Here is a 21626-nt window from a genome sequence, read left to right as displayed (position 1 = left end):
AGTACCCAAAGAAGCATTAGTTCAGTAAACCTTCTTGCTTCTGTATGAAATTCAGATGTGCAAATAGTCTAGGCATATTTGTTCAAAATAAATAAGCAAACAAATTTTCCCTGGGTGCTGACCGCTGTATGAAGTCTAAAATTGCCATCATGCCAGTTACACAACAGAGTGGTTATAGTTATAAAAGGGAAGCAGCGATTGCATATAACACCCACCAGGTAAATCAAATAATTAACTTGGCATGGGGTTTCTAAAAAGGGACTGGAAAGAGTTTTCAAAGACTGGTTGTAGTGCTAGACTGCATCTGCATTTTTTATTTTTTTTTCCCCCAGAAACAAGGTAAAAGTATCAGAGGATGAAAACTTAGCACAAAAGCAGTTCATTTCAAAAGCATGACCTCGTACTGTCAAGAGCGTGCTGCCGGATTGCAGCAAGAGCTATAGCTTCAAGTTTGTTTTTTAAATAAATAAAGGGATGGATAGTTTGCAGTATTAGAGCAGTCTTCCACCATGTGTCATCTTCTGCCCCAAAGCATCATTTTGCTCCCAACAATGTTTCTGAGGTGTTATGTGACACAACATAGGCAAGTCTGCTTTGCTCTGTATCAGATGGCAGCTAAAAAGGAAAAGGCCCTTCAGTTAACCTCACAGTCAGAGCACAATAATCACGTAAGAGCCATTTACACATGATACAGAAAGGCCAAGGACAGTTAGTATCCCAGCTAAAATGTTCTCTCAAGAAAAAAATGCCTCTGCAAAATATTTGAAAAGCCCATTGTAGAAGGACTGAAGGGCAATAGGCTTACCAAAGAAGATTTTCAGGCTTAGGAAATTTTATGGAGAACACGCTAATGCTTATAGTCATGATTTTGTTATGAAGTTATAACTGAAGATCAATCTTAGATGCTTTTCACATTTTATTGTCTCTTTGGAAGTGAAACAGTAAAAAGAAAAAAATAATATGAACCACAACTCAGAAGCAAAGGTGAGGGAAGGGGGAAAGTGCAATTTCATGTTCATCCTTTGATTCATACTAACAGAGAAGAAATTCTGTTCCAAGCTGAATGCCGTAGGACTGCAATTTCTCAAAGCCTCATTGCCCCCCGTGCTTACACGACCCCAGCAAACAGTTCAAGTGCTAGCACAAATGGAGAGAGCGTTACGCTGTGCTCAAGCACCTGGGGTGGAAGGTACAAGGCACAGAGTGAACAGCAACACTACTAAAATAAGGGAGAGGGCAGAGGGGTTACATTGGTTACAGGCAGGGAGAAAAGGTTCAGATTTTATTACTGACAGAAAGTTTATAAAATTATTTCATGCTGCATGTGCTGGCATCAAGGGGCTGCTGAAGGACAGCCTAAGAGTACAAAATAGGGGAAGATGAATTTTTTTTCAAAGCACTTTAAGACTTGCTTTCAAGACTAAATATTGGTTTCTATTCCAGCAAAGACACCTTCCTGTAAGTGATTCATTACTTCTGATCCACAGCCCATTACAGAGCCGTGCTCTGTCAGATTCTTGATTTCTCCTGGGATACCAGTACAATGTGAGAAGGTTAATAGGAGCTAGGAGCGTTCATACCAGCTATAGCAGCAGCCAGCTGAATTCACCTTACTGGAAAAATATTTTGTTTTCTTTTAGTCAGGGAGGTACAGCTTTCTTTGAAATTGGCTTTACAGAAAGATATGTCACAACAATGTCATCAGTGCAATAATCTGAATTCAAACAGTGAAATCACTTGAGCCAGACTCCAACACTTGTCCTAGAAGCTTGCCTTCATTCCTAGGACAGCCCTGCAGCACCTTGCTAAAGCAAGGCTTGCTGTCCAGGCTGCCTCATTCTCCCCAAGAAACAGGATTTCCATCCCTGATGGCTAGGGATATGGACTGACTCTTCTGGGGCAAACTGGGACAAAAGGAGGCAGGTGTTTTGGTTATATTTCTGGCTGATCTGCACTGCAGTTTTTATCAGGAGCAGATAACTTTGTGACACATGCACACACAGAGCACGTATGAGGGGACATCCCAAAAATAATAGCAGAACACTGCTTTTGTTCCCAGGGAGGAAGTCATATCATTCTGTAAATAATTTTAAAGAAACTACAAACCTTTGAGATAACACTAAGTAAATATCAGGAGTAACCAGTGCAAGTTCAGAAACATACTTCCCTTAACCAATTAAGCCATTAATTATACTTAGGAAAGAGAAGCAGAGAGAAAAACATTCAGTTCTGTTTGGTGGAGGTTTAGCTTAATGGAAATTTGGAAGAAAAATAAGAAAAGAAAAAAATCAGCCTTGGGTGCATGTCTGTCTCTCTGTGGAGAAGAGAAAAATAAGTCAATTTAGCTGAAATGAACTGGCAAAACATCACCAAGTAAACTTGCCTTTTGCATTTATTATTAACAAACTGTTCTAGGTGAGGTCCTGTAATGAGACCTTGTTTTTGTCTAGGGACCCACCTAGCATCCCCATGAGAGTCTTGAGATACAGCAGCACTGCTGTCCTCATTTTCAGACAGAGAATAAAGGTAAGCTCAGGCTCAGTGGTTTCCCCAAGGTCACAGCTGGTTAGTGGTAACTGAAGCCAGGTTTCAAGTCACAAGCTACTGACTTGCACCGATCTGTTCTTTCTTTCTTTACACTGCTGAAGGGCCTCTGCCACTGCAAGCTGCCTCCTTGGTTTACATATTCACTGGCAAAGAAAAAGAAGCCATAAATTATTCTAAAGGTGTCAGGAGAAGAAGCACACTCCTGCCTCTGCATGGCCATTCTCACCTGAAGCAGCACAAACTGACTCCCGTAAGTAAGAGCAGAATCAGGCCCACAAGCATTTTACTTTAATTATGAGGAAATATGTCTGGAGGCAAAACCAAACAACACCTACATTGGCTTGTTTTCTCCTCAGCCTTTCATTACATTTCTAAAACATGTTGATCTCAATCTTCCAAGCCACCATTCATCAGAAACCCATACAACAGAGTGCTTCATTTTCAATCTGTGTGCAATCAACACCACCACCTAAATAACCCCGCGGTTTTATCAGGAGGCACTAGTGTCTTAAAGAGCTTACATCATTTCCCTTGATCTTAATTTACTTCTTTCTTTCCAGAAGTTCTTATAAATCCCCCAGCTCCCACAAACAGAAGGAACACTTCCAGCAATTAACTCAAGACCTCTAAAGTCCTTTTGCTGCGTATGTTTTGACATCTGAACTAGGATAAAACTACCTAAACTGTCAGCACATAGATGTTTATCTCTCAATTGCTCTTGATAAGTCATCACCACTGTGCTCACAGGCACTCCATATTAAAACCACTCTCTTTACTCAATTTTGGACCTTTAAAAGATGAGCAAGGCTTTCAAAGGTTTATGCACGGACAAAGGCACACAGATGTGAGGGTTTAGGTGTAGCCTCATGCAGGATGAGAGCCCATTGACCTTCTCTCGCTCACTCATACAAGGCTGAAGGGCCTGCCATAGCCCAAATTCAGGGCTCTCCTCAAGAGGAATTTAAAAGCCTTTCACACAGCCCTTCTTAGCATTCTCCTGTTGTTGTCAGGCACAAGGCTTTTCCCTCCACAGATCATTGGTCCTGCAGTTCAAATCCAGCACTGGGTTTCCAGTGGTGTGATACCCGCTTCTTTCATAGCTACCTGTATCACGCTGCAAATCCATAGCCAGAACTGCTGGGCATTTGGGGGGGTTGTTCATTTTAATGGACGGTGATATTTCCAGGTGATGATATCGTTCAGGGATTCAAGGGGCCCAAGTTTTATCAAAGCAAGTCATCAAACGCAATGGACTTCTGGTAAATTTTATATGTAGCCAACAGAGTCAGCAGTGTAAACTTGCCCCCGTTGTGTGTTTAACAGCTGACTGTAAGACAGAATATTTCTGTTCTTCCTAAACCACTTGTTTGCCTGAAAGTAAAATACTAGTTTGGGAGTAATGCCTGGGGTAATATTGCTCTAAAAAGCTTCATTGCCTCTGCATCTTGGAGGCTTTCAGTAGTGTTTTCATCTTCATTTGCATTTTCAAGCATAAACTGATTACAATAGCACACCACCAACTCCCAGTGGCAATAATTACAGCAAAGTTTTAGGTAAAATAGAGATGGGAACATAGTAATAAGTTGCATCCTGATGCAAGCTGCAATTCTGGTCATTTCAAAGCAGTTCTCCCCATCCTGCTGTAAGAACTGATATGTAGCTATTATTCACATAAAGTAATTAAGGGAAAATATGAGTTTCTTGATCATATTGACAGCTTTTTTTTTTTTTTTTTTTCCCCCATAGTAGAGGAATGAAGTAGGAGTCCTTTTCAAGATCCATGACTGGGCTACCATGAAGGCTTCAAGTCTCTTCTTCCAGGACTGATACATGTCAAATCTTGCTCCTAGATAAACGGCACACCTCTCAGCTCTGGGCTGGTGAGACCAAGGAAAAAGGGAGGAATTTCAGATCCCTCCAACCCTTTTAAAGCCCTCCAGCCTCTGTCCCATTGGCAGAGGCAGGATCTGTAGCATCAGGCTGTCCAACAGCAGACTTGCAGAAGCATGAGACATTTTCCCACGGAGCAGTCAGACGGCACACAAACTGCATGCTCGTATCCTGGCTGTCCCTGATGTTTATTTGGTCCGCTGTCTGCTCTTTTGTGAAGGTCATCAGCCTCTGCTCAAGACAGAATTAGAAGTTTGCTGCTCTAGCAGTCATCATTTTCTAGCTCTCATTTTCTAAACAGCCAGGGGAAGAACAACTATCAAAGCTAGCACTGGACAGTTTGGTGAGAAATTGTGACAATCCCACCTTTTTATTCCTTCTGTAATTTTACTGTCTCTGTCATTCCTGCCTGTACACTTCATTTATCTCCTGTCATTAGGAACATATATAAAGCATTCCTCTGTACATTTTATCCTAGTTTTAACCCTTTTATTTCTGCTTTTCATACCACCATCTTCAAGAGCAAGAACTTTCTCTTCCACATGTATGTGACAGGCAGTGTAACAGATCCCAGTTTTGTCCTTCAAACACCAGACAGGCTTCTGGAAAAGCATTTGCTGTTGTTCCATGTGTTTTGCAGAAGCTTCATCTATGAGGTTTCAGTGAGAAGTCAGGGGCAGCTGTTAATGAAGAATCATCTGAATTCATTTTATAAAACACTGAACACAATGATACGTGTCACTGAAGTGTCACTTATGTCACTGGCTTCAAGACGTTACCTGAGGAGTGAGTTAGTAGTAAAAAATAAACAAAGGTCAGGCCCTCAGACAGTTGCCATGAAAAAAGTCAAAACTTAGTTCATAAGAAAACTGACAGTAGCAAAAACTTCATAAAATATATATATATATATAAAAAAAGCATTAGGGCACAACCCTGCCAACTGTCTAATAAGATTGATACCAGCAGGAGCTGTAAGTGCTGAGCACTCTCTAGAATTAGGCATTGAGGAGAGCCTGCATACAGCTAAAGATGCATATTAGACATTATCATCAGAAATCACTGCAGTAAATAATGAACCTGAATGGCAGATTTTCTCTAGCAAGACATTATAGCGTCTATATACATGGGATAGTTACACTGTTTGCCTTGGGAAAAGGTGGTGAGTTTACACCTGTGTGATGGGACTGAGTGAAGCAGCACATTTCAACTTTGCATCCAGACTACTCAACAGGAAGAGATGTATTTTACTCATTTAACACCAAATTCTTTTGCTTCGTGGTATGACACTACTTGCTGAAGACAGCTGCGGCCATAAATTTCCTTTTTTCCTTCAGCCAAAATGAGTAGATATTTATGGCTAACTAGGGCTTCCCTTTCCCACTTGTGAGCAGTCAAACTGCCTTGAACAACCTTGCCAAACTGCTGCTTGAAGAGGCAGGATATAAGAGGGTGAGCACAGCAGGGTACGTCCCGGAAAGAGAGAGCGGTGGCAGTGCCTCTCACCGCAGGAGGAAGCCAGCAGACACACAGATATCTGCACAGCCATCAGTGGCAAGCACCCCATCACAGCTCCGTGGGTCACAGCCACAGAGAGCTCCCGTGCACACTGCAGGGGGGCTCAGGGTGATGGCAAGAAGACCATGAAGCAGACCCTCGGGATCCAGAGGCCAGAATCCATACTCGCTGTGTCCACCTGGTTTCAGAGCCCTAGTGCGTGTAATCTGCACAGGAGAAGCAGTGAATGTCACCATCGGGGCGTGCATCAGTTATATTTTGCAGCCCAATTCCCATACCTCTGCACGGAGGCACAAACCCTTTGCTCAGACTCCCACACAGTGCAGCACACAGCAGAATTTACGCATAGCTTTGCCTCAGAATGATTGCTTTGGTTTTTGCTTCAAATTCAAAGGATCCCACGAAGTTCAGTTTATGCTGAATACCTGCCACTGGTTGCAGCTGCAGACCCAAGAGCTGGGTTTTTGTACGAGGATTTCATTCATATGTACATCCCAGCACAGCAGCACTGCTACACAGTAATTCCAGAGCAAGTTATGTCGAGTCACCCTGCTGAATACAGTGACAGAAAGATGCTAGCAGTTTGTGTCAGACCCACGTTCCCAGTCCCGGCCCCTGTAGGAAGTGTAGTTAAACAACATTAAACCACTCTTAGCAACGCTTTCGTTCAGAAATAGCTCCAGTCATCATCAAAGAGGAAGCGAAAATATGAATAATGTAAATGCTGACATACTGCCATCCCTTCCCATACTCCAAACAAAATGACACCAGTGATTTTCAAAGCGGCATGGGCCGTGAAGAAAACGGGACATCTAGTGGCAATGCCCTGGGACTGAAACTGCGGAGGAGAGGGTCTGAGCTCTCCCCTGAGCAGGCATTAAGTCTGCGGTGAAGCAGAGGAATGACAGCGATGATGCATGAGTCCTCCAAAGTCCTGACACGCGGTAAAACCTTATTCCAGGAGTCTCCTGGCAGCAGGTCCCCCGCTACCTTTTCAGTACGCAACCGAGCAGGTTCCTGACAGCAATCGCTAAGTCAAACGCTCCGACAGATCGATCATCTCATGCCAAGAGCTTGTATTTGGAGCAGGAAAGCTGGCTTCTGAGCTGAAAGTGGGCCTGATCCAAATGAAGTAGAGTAAATAGATGGGGAAAAAACGCAGTAGATTAAATAGAAAAAAAAAAAAAAGTCCTGAGTTTTTTGATTATTTGTCAACAGTCCTAGGCAAGACTTTGCATGTACATCTGGCTCGTGTGATACACATTGAGGAATTGGATTTCATGCCAGAGAAACTACACACTAGCAAATCCTACAGTAGCGTGGAAAATGATGAACAAAATTTTGGACTTCAGCAAGGCTTTTGACACGGTTTCCCATAGGATCCTACTGGACAAAATGTCCACCATACAGCTAAATAAAAACATCATACGATGGGTGAGCAATTGGCTAACGGGCAGGGCCCAAAGGGTTATGGTAAATGGGGCTGCGTCAGGCTGGCGGGCGGTCACCAGTGGGGTCCCTCAAGGCTCCATTTTAGGGCCGGTACTTTTCAATATTTTTATAAACGATCTGGATGTAGGAATAGAGGGTATTTTGAGCAAGTTTGCTGATGACACCAAACTTGGAGGAGTTGTGGACTCAAATGAGGGCGTAAAGGCCTTACAGAGGGATCTGGACAGGTTGGAGAGCTGGGCGATCACCAACCGCATGAAGTTCAATAAGAGCAAGTGCCGGGTCCTGCACCTGGGACGGGGAAACCCTGGCTGCATGTACAGACTGGGCGATGAGACGCTGGAGAGCAGCCTGGAAGAGAGGGATCTGGGGGTCGTGGTAGACAGCAAGTTGAATATGAGCCAGCAGTGTGCCCTGGCAGCCAGGAGGGCCAACCGTGTCCTGGGGTGCATCAAGCACGGCATCGCTAGTAGGTCAAGGGAGGTGATTGTCCCGCTCTACTCTGCGCTGGTGCGGCCTCACCTCGAGTACTGTGTGCAGTTCTGGGCACCACAGTATAAAAAGGACATGAAACTGTTGGAAAGTGTCCAGAGGAGGGCTACGAAGATGGTGAAAGGCCTGGAGGGGAAGACGTACGAGGAACGGCTGAGGTCACTGGGCCTGTTCAGCCTGGAGAAGAGGAGACTGAGGGGAGACCTCATCACAGTCTACAACTTCCTCGTAAGGGGGTGTCGAGAGGCAGGAGACCTTTTCTCCATTAACACTAGTGACAGGACCCGCGGGAACGGGGTTAAGCTGAGGCAGGGGAAATTTAGGCTTGACGTCAGGAGGGGGTTCTTCACAGAGAGGGTGGTTGCACACTGGAACAGGCTCCCCAGGGAAGTGGTCACTGCACCGAGCCTGGCTGAATTTAAGAAGAGATTGGACTGTGCACTTAGTCACATGGTCTGAACTTTTGGGTAGACCTGTGCGGTGTCAAGAGTTGGACTTGATGATCCTTAAGGGTCCCTTCCAACTCAGGATATTCTATGATTCTAAATAAGGAGAAAACAGTAAAGCCTGCAGATAAGGAGGGTTACTCCAGCATAGATTGCAACTGAAACCATAACAGTTCATACAAGTATTGGGTTTCTTCCACCCCACTAGCAATGGATACAGTTTCAACACCCCCTGGAATTTCAAGCAGTTCGTGTCTGCATAGTTGAGGCAGATTTCAGTCAAGCAAGGCTTTTTAAATTTGATATTTCATGAATGCATCAAGCAAAACAGCTTTCAAATGGTCAGTGAGAAACCAGGCCACACACAGAATATGCTCAAAGAACTGGGCTAAATTGGAGATACCAGATTTTAGAAAAAAAGACTAGATTAAATGTAATTTCTCCTTAAATTAACATTGCAGTTACAGAATCATTCGTTCACTTTAAAGGCTGAAATCTGTCCTGCAGAAGCTCCTAGGCAATGTTTCATTTCGCAGAGCTGCAGGCTGAGACAAGCACGCAGATTAGGTTGTTACACGTCTTCTCACATCAGGTGGCTCTGCCTCTGACATGGGTGTTTGCTTATGCTTGAAGTCTTTACCTTCTAAAGCATCATCACTGTCAGGTCTTCCCTGGAGCCTGACATTATTACAGAGCTGGCAGCGGAAAGGGGAGGTCAAAAAGGAATTTGTTAGGGGATTTTAGTGCTACCAGCATGAGCTAAGGCTCATCAAGCAAAGTCTCCTCGACTCCTCCCCCAGTAACCAGCCACCCACGTGGCAAAACAAACCCGTGTTGGGGTGAGCACTCCTTACCCCCTATGCAGTTTCACCTGCCTTTCAAGCAGCAGCAGGATGCAGGAAGAAAACACTGTGTTTTCCAGACCTAATGGCCAAATCACAAACTTTGTTTGAGCCCACAGTGGGTGGCCCCCACCACGGGGTCACATTGTACCCCTACCAATAACCCTGACTTTCCGTATGCTCAGAGCCAGGTTGTGCCTCAGTTCCCCACCTGAGGGATTGGGGTGGTGGGGTTTGGCCAAACACCACCCTCAGCAGCACACACACAGAGCAGGGGAGGCACCTTTCCCTCCCAGCTTTAGCCTTGTATGAGGTGATTGAATTCAGCTGAGTTGGAATGAATCCTGTGAATATAGGACAGGTGTAGATCACTGGTAAATCATCTTCTCTCCATGCTTAGTCTTTGGGCAATAATTTATTGTAGATCTCTAATTCCTCCGCTAAATATCCAGTCTTCTGACAGCTGAAGAGTCTTCAGTGATTTCACATTTGGCCAGGGCAATAAACAAAGCTGGGACAGCTGACGCAGACCTTAGGAAGTCAGTGACAAAGTTTAAGTTCCCATTTTAACCAAATCTTTCCTTTTAACGTAGAAGCGGTTTACATCATTTCAGCTACAGACAAATTACCCTAAGTCACTCTTGGCATGATCATTTCATTGGGGGCTTATGAAAAGACCATCAAGGCTTACTCTCAAACTAGGGAGCAAAGAGAGAGCAAGAGGGCACCTCACTGAGAGGCAGCAGGGTGCTGAGCTGCGCCCACAGCTGGGCAGAAAACCCCTGGGCAGGCCCCAGAAGCCCTGAAGAAATGCCAGGCCATGTCTTAACAAGCCCCTCCACATCTCCCTGCCAGGCAGCATCGTGTGCGCTGCCTTGGGGTCCCCCTGCCAGACATGAGGGTGAGGGCGTTGAGACAGAAGGAGGCCAATTCCTCTCGTAGGGTCTGGAGCTGAAGAGCAAGGCAGCAAGTCTGAGCTGGGCTTCAGGAGGCATTTCCCAGTTTGGGCAGGAAAATACTGAGTTTTCATCCCATGTCCGGTGTTAACATGGCAATTGTATCATGTGGAAAGGACTGACTTGAGTACATCAGTCACCCCAAAGAAAGAAAAACAAAAAAAAAAAAAAAAAAAAAAAAAAAAAAAACAGAGGAAAAGTATGTGCTTAGCAAAGCTTAGCAGAATAGCTACATCTGCCTTCAGAAAGCAATCAAGGCACCAGCAAAACCAGTTCTAGCAAAGACAGCTGATCTTTTGCAAAAGAATGGGTACCTCTGAATACTTCATTGCCATTAGTTAGGACAAAGAGTTGTCTCAATGTCTCCTTAATGCAGCATAAATATTAACAAGGCCACACACTACCAGTTACAGTGCAGCTTGCAGGCTCTGCCAGCCTTTAGAAATACAATTCTCCGACTCCTTTCCACCTTCTCTCCTGGCAGTGCTGAAAATCTCTGCCGCTAATCACATGCAGGAGAAAAAGCAGCAAGTGTGTACAGCTTCCAGGTCTGGTTTTAAGTTCACATCCATCACGCTCTTTCTAACAGCTACTTGTCTCACATCAGCAGCTGCAAAAGTCACTTAGATAATCCAAATTGCTTTTTTTGAACCATTAACCATGTACCCAAGACACTATTAAAAGGAGATGCAGCCTCCTCCTAGGAGAGCATACCCAGCTGTATGCAGTACAGGTCACTTTTGTTGCTTTGCAAACTCAGGAATAATTTACTACTTAAGATTGTGTCTTGTGTTTCTCTCACCCCACAATTTATTTGTCTACATCATCCCAAGAGGAGTCGTCTGACAAATCTTTTAAAGCCATTGGCTCTTCATTGATTAAACAAAATGGTACACATCTTTTGTTGTGAAGTTGGACACTGGGGCCATAGAAACTTCCAACAAGAGCTCTGGAAGGTGGGACAGGCACTCTCTGCACAAGAGGTGGCCTTTCCTCCCCTCTAAGCAAAAGGACATGGGGCTTCCAGCAGCATCAACCTTCATTTGGAAAGACAGGCAATCAGATACAACAGAGGAGCTGGAGCACCATTCACATTTCTGCCCTGTGACCACACCAGCAGATGGGAAGGCATTGCCTCCACAGCTGTGCCCTAAAATTCATACTCAGAAATGGAAATCCATTTGAACGGTGGAGATGTTTGATGTTTCATGCACAAGCTGTGACACCTTCCCTCTAAGAAATAAGGAACAAACGCGCTTACAGCTGTGCTTCAGATAAAGAGCTTGTTTAAGTGCTCCTCTGGATCAGGGCCAGAATACTCGGTGCCTCGCTGCACCGAGACGGTCAGCACGCTATCTCCTGTTCCAGTCCTATTTCTGCAGGCTGCTCTGCTCGCAGTGGTTACCTACCCTCCCATTCAAGTGGAGATGATGTGTTTCAAGGTCTCAGAAGCTTTTATAAAATCAAATGATAAATTATATTATTTAATCTATGTGAAGCCTTTCTTCCCAAGCAATTTTATATGCTGAAACACAGTATGCATCACGCTGTGCATACATGTGTAAACGTGTATACTGGAGACACTGCGGAGAGCAGGACCTGCAGCTAAGCAGCATGGGGCACATTACAGCGAAGGTTACCATGAAAAGAGATCAATTATTAATCTATTTTTATAAGGCCATAAAGCATGGTAACTGGAGGCTTGCAGTCAAGATGCTGAGTTTCTGATGCAGTTTCTTTTTTTTTTTTATTTAATTCCTCAAATGAGATTTTCCCTCATGGTTCAGTTTGGTAAAATAATCCAATTCAAGCATTTCAGCCTGAAGAGCACTCATCACAAATTAAGAAACACTTCTATGCCATATTAATTATAATAAATAATAATAAAAATACTAATAGGAAAAAAAAAAAAAAGTAACTCCACTTTCCTTTCTTATTCGTTTGCACTTTTGTGACTGCATCTGTACTCCTTTGCATCATGAAGATGATTAATGGTTTGGAGTATTGGATGTATGAGGAAAAAAAAAAAAAAAAGAACTATAATATCAAAGTGTGTGTGTATGTGTATGGGTGTATGGGGAGGACGTGACTTAAAGGATATTGTTTTAAAGGGCACGTACACATTCCAGCTGCTTCAGTTCAGCTCCAAGTACATGTATGATAACACAGAACCATGTATTCTCATACACTCCTCTAACTGAATGCATGTGTCCCTCTACTGGAAAAAAAAAAAATCATTCTCACAATGATTTCTTTTCAAGGTTTAATATATATATTTTTTTTCTTGAACATGCAAACGAAATACTTCTTCAATACAACTCAAGTGAAATTTGTAGTGAACTTCTGTGAAAGCATTACAAAGGCTTCAGTAAAACAAAGGAAAAGTATCAGTGTGACGCAAAAGGATTTACAGTAATACACTGGGCAAAAAGTTCAAATTAGACATTTGAAATGCAAAGCTTACAATTTGTGTCTCACTTCTTTAAGACTCTCTTTTTGGTTATTCAACTTACATATTTACCAAAGTTTGACCATCAGTGTTTACCAAGCTTTATTTTACACATTGTATCTTCCTGCTAATTATAAATGAAATTACTCCAAATATACTTATCTTCAGTGATTTAGAAACTCTACTTGTATATGAGTTTTCCAACTGTACATAAGTCAAAATTAACTCTGACAAAATAATTTCCTTCTTATCACATCTTAAGGGATTGCAAGGCACTAGTACCTAACATTTCCTTTTCATGTAAAAAGTTGTTTCAGCCAAAGCACAGCAGGGTTTAGGGCTATGAATATGGAGCAAACTTGGTCCTAGAGCAGTGTTCTCCCTCAGTGATGGCAAAACTGCCAGAATTTAACCCCAAGACTTCACTAATGAACATCATCACTAAATTTAAGCAATGAAAAAAGCAGAAGCAGAATTTTCCACCTAAGGCCTGCTGTTCAAGGCAGATATCTGATCGGCCATATAGCAGCAGTGAGAGAGAATCTTGCTCCAGAAGTTTCTGTGTTTGTGGCTACAGAAGTTGCCAGTGTTAAAGCATTTTGCTCGTTAGTGTTGCTTCTTATGTGGTACCATTTAGGAAAAATGCTTGTTTTTGTCCACCGAGCAAGGTGGTCTGTATAATCTCATGTCAGTATTCTCTTATATTTTTGAATATTCTCTTATATTTTTGACTGAATATTTTTGAAGTTACTGAAATATATGAAAATACAAAACTAGCACGGAGGATCTGACAGCGCTTGTCCTCGCTCACACAAACTTGAAGCTTCTGAGGTGTGCCTCACTTTTTAGCTTGCCTAGAACTTTGCGTGTCAACGAGGTTTGAACAGAAAGTGTGATTAAGACATTTCAACCATTCTGGGTGAGAAAAGACGGATTGCCGGTGCACCTCAGCCCCGCCTGAGGCGCGGCGGGACGGGGACGCGCTGGCCCCTAGGGGGCGCCAGGCGGCTGCAGCCCGCCCAATGCCCCCCCCCCCTAACGGTCGCCGCGCGCTGATGACGCTGAGGCGCCGCGCCGCCAACGGCCGCGCCTCGCGACCCAGCGGCCGGGCCTCGGCACCAACGGCCGCGCCTCACGACCCAACGGCCGCTCCGCCATGAGGGAGACGCCGCTGTCCAACTGCGAGCGGCGCTTCCTGCTGCGCGCCGTGCGGGAGGGCAAGGTGGGGGCCGCCTGCCATCACCCCCCCCGCCCCTACCCCTGCCCCTGCCCCTTCACGCCGCCCCGGGGCCGGCCGCCCCCGCGGTAACCGGCCCCCACCATGCCTGTCTGTCTGTCTGTCCGTCTGTATGACCCCCTGTCCGTCTGTGTGTCTCTCTGTGTGTCCGTTCCCCACAGCGGCTGGACGGGCGGCAGTGCTACGACTACCGGAACGTGCGCATCTCCTTCGGGCCCGACCGCGGCTGCTGCGTGGTGGAGCTGGGCAGGACCAGGTGGCTGCGGCCTCCCAGAGGGGCACCGCGGGGAACGGGGGGCTGGGGTTAGGGGTAGGCCATAAATTACAAATAATTTATATCATACGGGTGGATGACGAGTCTAATTTCATATCCCTTTATCCAGCAATCTTCTGCCTCATTCTGTAGCTTAGTGATTTGTTGCCCTCCGCAGGGTTCTTGGCCAAGTATCATGTGAACTTGTGCCCCCAAAGCCAAATCGGGCTACAGAAGGGATACTGTTCTTTAACCTCGAGCTGTCGCCCATGGCCGCACCTGGTTTTGAGCCTGGCAGGTATGTAGCTTTCTTAAAAAGACTTATAAAAGGACCACTGTTTTGAAGCGTGTAAGTGTGCAGAATAATTGTATTCAGTTTGGGTTAATTTTGTTTTAACAGGCAGTCTGAGTTACTGGTGAAACTGAACAGATTGATAGAGCGATGCCTGAGAAATTCCAAATGTATAGATACTGAATCTCTCTGCGTTGTTGCTGGTGAAAAGGTATGAAAAACTAAACTTCAAATGGTTTTAAAATAAAGTGTGTGTATAGTCAGTTTTTCAGGTGGTCTGTTTTGTTTCAAAAACTGGAAATTAAGACCTCAGGAGGACCCATCTGACTGTAGGTATTTTTAACTTACAGATCTATACAGACTTTTTGAAATAACTGGGATCCTGCACACTTGAATATTTCTTTGCAAAACAAATTTTAAGTCGTACTTGACTGTTGTGTATCGTGTCAAATTAACCAGGTTTTAAATCTAGCATGCTTGGTGTCTTACATATACCAAGCTTTTTCATCCTAATTTGTCAAGGAAAGACACAAAGAATATACGCTGGTCCTTTTTATGATTCAAAAACAGAAAGTGTCTTGAAAAGCAATAGCTTCTCCGGAATCACATTTACTCATTACCAAGCAGTTACGTTTGTTTTTTTTCTCAGGTTTGGCAAATCCGTGTGGACCTGCACCTGTTAAATCATGACGGTAACATCATTGATGCTGCTAGCATAGCAGCAATAGTAGCCCTGTGTCATTTTCGCAGACCAGATGTCTCTGTGCAAGGAGAGGAAGTGACAGTGGTAAGTCGTACTAGATGCCGGTATAGTATCTTGGGTAGCTGTTCCTTTCTGTCTGAAAGGAAGGAATTAAATGATGATGTAAGCAGATAAACTCCAGGATACATAGAGTTTGGGAGTGCATGTGTTCCTATTCAAAATGTAAAAGGGTAGTAAGCAAGCCTGCTGAGTGTAAAACTATATCAACTTCAATTTAGGGCAACATTAATTGTAAAAAAAATTGTGATGAACGTGCTGAATTTGCCTATGTAGGTAGTAAACAGGATTATACAAGAAGAGCAATAAGATTGTTAATATTTAGATGATGAATGTTTGCCTTTTTTCTTGCTTGTTATATCTTTAAATCCCTCTTGTGCAATACATAATTTTAAAACCAAATGAATTTTGTAAATAATTGTCTTCTGGGCTAATTCTTTTCCAAGTACTCTCCTGAGGAGCGTGATCCTGTCCCCTTGAGTATCCACCACATGCCTATTTGCGTCAGTTTTGCCTTCTTCCAGCAGGGGTAAGGTGTTTTTTCTTCTTAAGTCCTTATTGACAGAAACAACTTATTGTCAGTTCTGCAGAATTAATTTTAAACATAGAGATTTGTAGAAAAAAAAGGCGACTCGACAGACAGATTTCTTAAAGAATTTTATCAAAAGTGAGGAGCCACAGACATACGTATGTGTACTGTGTAGTGCTGGTAGCCAGCTGCTTTCACAGGTGATAAGAACACTTTCTTGGGGGAGTCAAACTCAGTTTCAAACTTATATTGTTGTGTTATATTTAAAACTGTGATTCTAGCACATATTTGTTGGTGGATCCAAGTGAACGAGAAGAACGTGTAATGGACGGCCTCCTTGTAATTGCCATGAATAAACATCGTGAAATTTGTACCATCCAGTCCAGTGGAGGGATTATGCTAGTAATGGATCAGGTAAATCTTTTCCTTGACCGGTCTTTGTCTCAGGTATAAACTGCTTCCTGGCTTGTAATCTTGGTATTGCAATATCCTTAATATTTTGAAGCTAAGGAAACAGTTAGCTGTCAGATTTCACTGGAAGACATCGAGTATTTTTAGACCCAGTGGAAGAGCGTGCTCCTGTGCTGAAGAACAGATGTAGAAAAAGGCCATTGCTTGGTCAGACAGGCATATTTTTCCCTGTGATTTGGCTGTTGGAGGCTGTAAACAAATTCAGACTGTGTCTTCATGCACAGCTAGAGGTTGTTGTATTAATCTGTTGGATCACCTCGTCGTGGATCCAGTCCCTTTTACTTAGATACCTAATTTTAAGTGTTACTCCTGTAATCTGTCCTACAGCTCTAGTTAAAAATCCTGTGCTTTCATCATTGTAAACTGTTGTTGTGTATGTAACAGGTTCTGAGATGCAGTAAAATAACAGCTGTTAAGGTTGCAGAAATAACAGAACTAATTCAGAAAGCCTTGGAGAACGACCAGAAAGTTAGGTGAGTGCTTTGGGAAGGGATGGTGACGAGCATTTAAGAAATATGCTAAAAATTGATGCTAACTTGTAACATGAACAGCAAATTGTGTTTCTTTGTAATTGTTTTAAAGAGCAAGTATTTGTATATTTGAACTCTGAGAGAAAACATTCATAAATGTGAAATAACCTTGAAATAATGTCTGTTGTTATTGACTAGGAAAGAAGGTGGGAAGTTTGGCTTTGCAGAATCTATACCAAACCAAAAGATCACTGCCTTCAAAATGGAAAGTGCTGCTGTAGACACCAACAACGTGGAAGAACAAGCAGAAGAAATCATAACTAAAGCTGACCCTCCTTCAGAAGTGTATGTTTTCTGTTTCTTGTCTGGGAAAAAAGCAGGCTTCCCCCTCCCCGTGTTAGTCCCACTAGCAGCTAAACACCCAAGATGTATCCCAGCTCAGGGTAGCCATATAGCCATCAGAGGGAATATCAACATTCTCTTGGGTTTGGTTCTAACTGCTTTTAGGTTACTTAATTCTTAGTGTCTCCAAAATTTTTCTTAACTACTGCAGTTTTGCCACACCAATATTGCACGCTCCTGGGACAGCCCAAATTGGGGAAGGAATAGGGAACTCCTGGGAAGACCTTGAAGAATCAGAGAGGGAAGAGGAAGTGGAAGAGGAGGGTGAAAGTGAGGCTGCCACTTCTGAGTGCCAGAGAATGGAAACGGAGGACACAAGTACAATAAGCAAAGCTAAGGGTGAGTATTCATTTGTCTCAATACTGCATACACTTATAACACTACTTTGTTAATAGTCTAGAATTAAAAAGTGCAAGATGTCTCTCTTGTAGTTCTGAGTGAGAGTTGGGCTACTTTGACTTCACCTGGACAGGTCTTGTGTTCTTCAAAAGAAAACTTGTTTTCTGTACTATAGCAAGACTGCCGGGTTAAGCACTAGCAATTGTGAGCCTGCTTTTCCCCTTTCAATATCTTTTTAGAAATGCTGTGATTATTAGCTACGGGACTTGTTACAGAAACTGATCTTTTTTTTCCCCCTTCCAGATGAACCTATTGTGCTGTCTGACAGTGAAGAGGAAGAAGTTGTCATCCTGGAACCACAGGAAGTACCAAACAAAACAAGGTAACCGTCATGTGAGATTAAGAGGGGGAAGGAGCTGGTAAGGAATGCCGGGCAACAGAACGATGACAGTCTGTGCTGAGAACTTTGGCAAGGCCAGGAAGGGTCTCAGTTGTTCAAGGGGATTATATAGCAGGGTGAGGAGCTTTAAGGCGGGGCTAGTTTGTTCCCCTCTTGGAGGCCAGGCACCCAGCTGACCTGCAGCTGTTTGAGGTAGTCACATCTCTGTAACTGATGTTAATCCCTCCAAAGGGAATGGGAGTGTACACGTGGATTTGATTCAGCCACTCCTTACAGGTGCTGTAGAGACTTTACAGGCTGCTCTATGGCTAACTTACAATTGTATCTCAGAGAAGTTAGTTTTACTGCTGTATCTCTACTCTAGCCTAAACCTTCACTTGTATTTAGAACATTTTCTAGGAAGTGTTCGAACTTTGCACTGAGCATGGTGAGTGGTTGCACGGTTACAGATGCTCAACCCGTGTTCCTTTGAAATAAAACAATACACTTACTTGATTAAAAATGTTGTTTGCTCACAGAACACAGACCACCTCGAAACAAGAAAATACAAGTAAGAAAACATTTAACAAAAGGAGGAGAAAGAAGAGAGCTGCTCGTTAAAGTCATCTCTCCTTCAGTAATGTATAATAAATAATCTCGTTTGTTATTACTGAACTTATTTTTGTAGATAATCTCTCCCTCCCCCCCAGCCTGGTCCTGCTTCTATGTCTGTTTTATAAACTTACTGTATGCAGGTTAAAATAAAAAGTCTCTGGAAGTGAAATTCTTTGGTAGCACCTAGCTGCAGCACAGAACACCCAGGTCCCAGGTGTATGATGCACAGTGTTCTGCACAAAACAGCCTCAGCAACTCCTGAATTCTGAAATGAGCTGTAGCTAGTTGAGAGTTCTGTTGGTAAAAGGAATTACCGTTCTGGTTCAATGCCCTGAAGAGCTGCTTTGGATTAGGATAGGTGTTAACGCAGTGTGGAACGGTCTTCATATGGGGGAAGTGGTGTGCTGTGCCTGTGACCTTTCCCCGGTTACTCCGTACCTTAAGGCTTTGTACAAAAAGCAGCAGAAATGCAAGTGCTTGACAGCAAAGGACATCTGGCCAAATCCCAGGAGGTTGGCAATGCTTTCTGTATACAGGTAACTCATACTTCAGTAAGTTTTATAAAAAGTTTAATTAAATATTACATGCAACAGACATGAATGCTTCTTGAACTATATTTAAAGACTTGTGCTGAGTTTAAAATGAGGCAAAACAGAAGAGGTTTCCACAGTAGTTCACCTGCCTGTTTTGTTTGAAGACCAAGTCACATTAGAAACGTGCACATATTTACAAGAGCAGTTAGGACTATTTTACATACAACCACTGATCTTTATGAAATACAGGCAAGAGAAAAGTTACGGTCACATATACTGTATCCCAGAGTTACTTTTAGAACTTAATGCAAAAAAAAATAATAATTGTTGTTCCCTGCCCCTCCAGGAGCTAATCCAGTGCATTTGCTTAGTGTCAGTTCTTCCAATCCAAAATTGTTGTCAAGAGCACGAGAATGAGTGAAGATTTTCTTCTTCCGTAGCACCACTGTTCTGATTCTGTAGACCTTAAACTTCTTCAGGAAAAAGAACGGTGTGTTTTGCCACTACTCTTTCTATCTTCTTCATACGTAACAGCTTATACCCTACATCCGTAGAGGCTTTATTTTGAAAAGAAGCAGAGGACTCATAGGGGGTAGGCAAAACACTAGGACAGCACAGCCTGGGATTTTTTGGACAAAGCTTAGTTGCAAGAGCTAGAATTTCCTTTAAAATTAGGTTTAGAAAATGAAAGCTGTAAAGAATGATATTGCAGCAACAAGAGCAGCCAATACAGATGAAGGGACATAATCACACTGGGCAAAAAGGCCAGCCTAGGACTGAGGCTTATTTTTATTTGTTAAGGCTGTAGAGGAAGCTGTGTCAGACACTGTATGCTAAAAACAAAGCTTAGGGAGCAGGGGAGAACTTTTCTTGGTGCTATGGGACATTAACTGAATGGCTTCTATCCAAAACAGAGCAAGGCGACATTTCATTAAGTAGTAAATACTACTACCATGAACAGAAGCCTTTTGACTTCAGTACTAATACGTGCTCTTGGCCAGGGTTCATAAGCGTTCCTTAAACTGCTCATCTTCCACAGTTTGTTACCAGTAGATGGCCAGCCACCATTTTAGGTTGACTTTCCAAGGTCACCAGCTGCTGTCACAGCCGTGGCACACACATTGTGCTACGTACACACTCCGTCTCCTGCAAGGTTAGAGCATTTCCAATGCCAAGCACCAGACATGATACACTGTGCAGTTTTTCCCAACTAGTTTTTAGCTTTTTCCAGCGGCAAGGTACTGAACTAAGTTAACTGATGACTACTGGAGAACACAGTAGCCCAATGAAACATGGCTCTTCATTAAATATTAGAACAACACACACCCTAAGAAGCTAAGATTAGCCAAAGAGGCAGCCTCTGCTGCACCCATCTGCCTTAACCCAATGAGCGGCTGCCTCGTGGCTAGAGCACTTTTGCAGCTGAGTTGGTCCATGAAGGGCTCAGGCTGCAGAACAAGGGGAGGCAGGACAGCAGGGTCTTAATTACCAAATCAAGGCGTGTACATTGGCTCACCATAACGCATGCCTGTCTGCTTGATAGAGGTTGGTATTTTTCTTTAATTACTATTTTTTAATATAGCCCTCACAAACTGCTTCACACCTAAGTAGAATTCATACTGCTACCATTAGGTGTGCGGATCCCCAGTGCTGAATCAACTCCTGGTTAAAGTGGCACAGGTTTCAGCCCTTGCCACAGCTGTAGAAATGAATTCCAATTTAAGATGGTAGTGCTAACACTCGGTGATTTTAAGGTATTTGTAAGACCACTAATATCAGATGTAAAATTTGTTTATTTGCCAGCCTGGAAATGGCTCTGTTAAACCCACTTCCACGCATTCGCTACTGTAGATACAAAGAACAGGGGTAGGGGCACATCACTCACTCCATTGATACAGGTTGAAGGTAGACATCCATTTCATCTAGTGACACTTATGTGCTACTTTGCTCATGTAACAGTTCCAGTAACTAAGGAGTAAGACCAGTTGCTTTATGTTTTTGCTGCACGCCACAGAGGAGCCACTCCCCAGTGAGAAGGCTGTACAGAATTTGTACGCTCCTGCATGTAGCCTGCACCCCCAAGGACATCGCCTCCTCTCAGGGGCACAGAGCAGCAGCTCACACCCTGCAGCTGTAATGCTTCACCACCTCTGAAGAGGCGCAAGCTCAGCAGGCTGGTGGCTTGAGCGCTCCTACTAGACATGGACAGGCTGGGGGGACAGCTGAGACATTAGCGGGAATGTTTTCTGCATATCCTAGTCCTAGCCGCGCAGTCCCTGCAGCAGAGCACCCAAGCAGATGAAGAGCTGGCAAGCATTAAACACAAATCACGGCACAGCCTAGGCAGTCTCACAGAAGGCACTTTCAGGGAGGTGTTCTCCTCGTAGCTATAGCGTTTCTTCCAGTATTATAGCTGTTAGGCCACATTTTGGATCTATACTAAGTCTCAACGTAAACTAGACAGTACAAAAATACTGCTCTGGAGTCCAAGTCACTCTTGGAAGGAGAAAAAGCCCTAGTATCATAATAATGCACTGCTAGTGGTACTGTCTAATCTCTACGTAGAGAAGCCGTCTGATTTCACTTGGTCTGCATGGTTAATCCTGTGCTTGAAGACAACATTCTTATTACAACACAGCGAAGTATTTTAACAAGATTGCATGTACAAAAGATTTACATTAAAACCACATACAACTAACTTCATAATTAAGCTCATCAGAACCTGTATTAATATTTTGAGTGATCACACCTAGAATT

At 43.5% G+C, this 21626-nt stretch overlaps 1 protein-coding gene across 1 annotated transcript; it reads left to right on the top strand.

The window, feature by feature from the left end:
- The first annotated feature begins 13663 nt into the window (after window positions 1-13663).
- Window positions 13664-18400, top strand: EXOSC9 (exosome component 9). The gene is made up of 12 exons (XM_084285474.1): window positions 13664-13811; window positions 13988-14082; window positions 14258-14377; window positions 14480-14582; window positions 15021-15158; window positions 15578-15660; window positions 15942-16074; window positions 16516-16604; window positions 16800-16946; window positions 17155-17342; window positions 17646-17724; window positions 18261-18400. Exons 1-12 carry the CDS (start codon window positions 13746-13748, stop codon window positions 18340-18342), a joined length of 1323 nt encoding a protein of 440 aa, XP_084141600.1. The 5' UTR covers window positions 13664-13745; the 3' UTR covers window positions 18343-18400.
- Window positions 18401-21626: the final 3226 nt, after the last annotated feature.

This window comes from Netta rufina (genome assembly GCF_964035555.1).
Source record: "Netta rufina genome assembly, chromosome: 4".
Classification (NCBI taxonomy): domain Eukaryota; kingdom Metazoa; phylum Chordata; class Aves; order Anseriformes; family Anatidae; genus Netta; species Netta rufina.
This window is presented reverse-complemented; position numbering and strand designations above follow the sequence as displayed.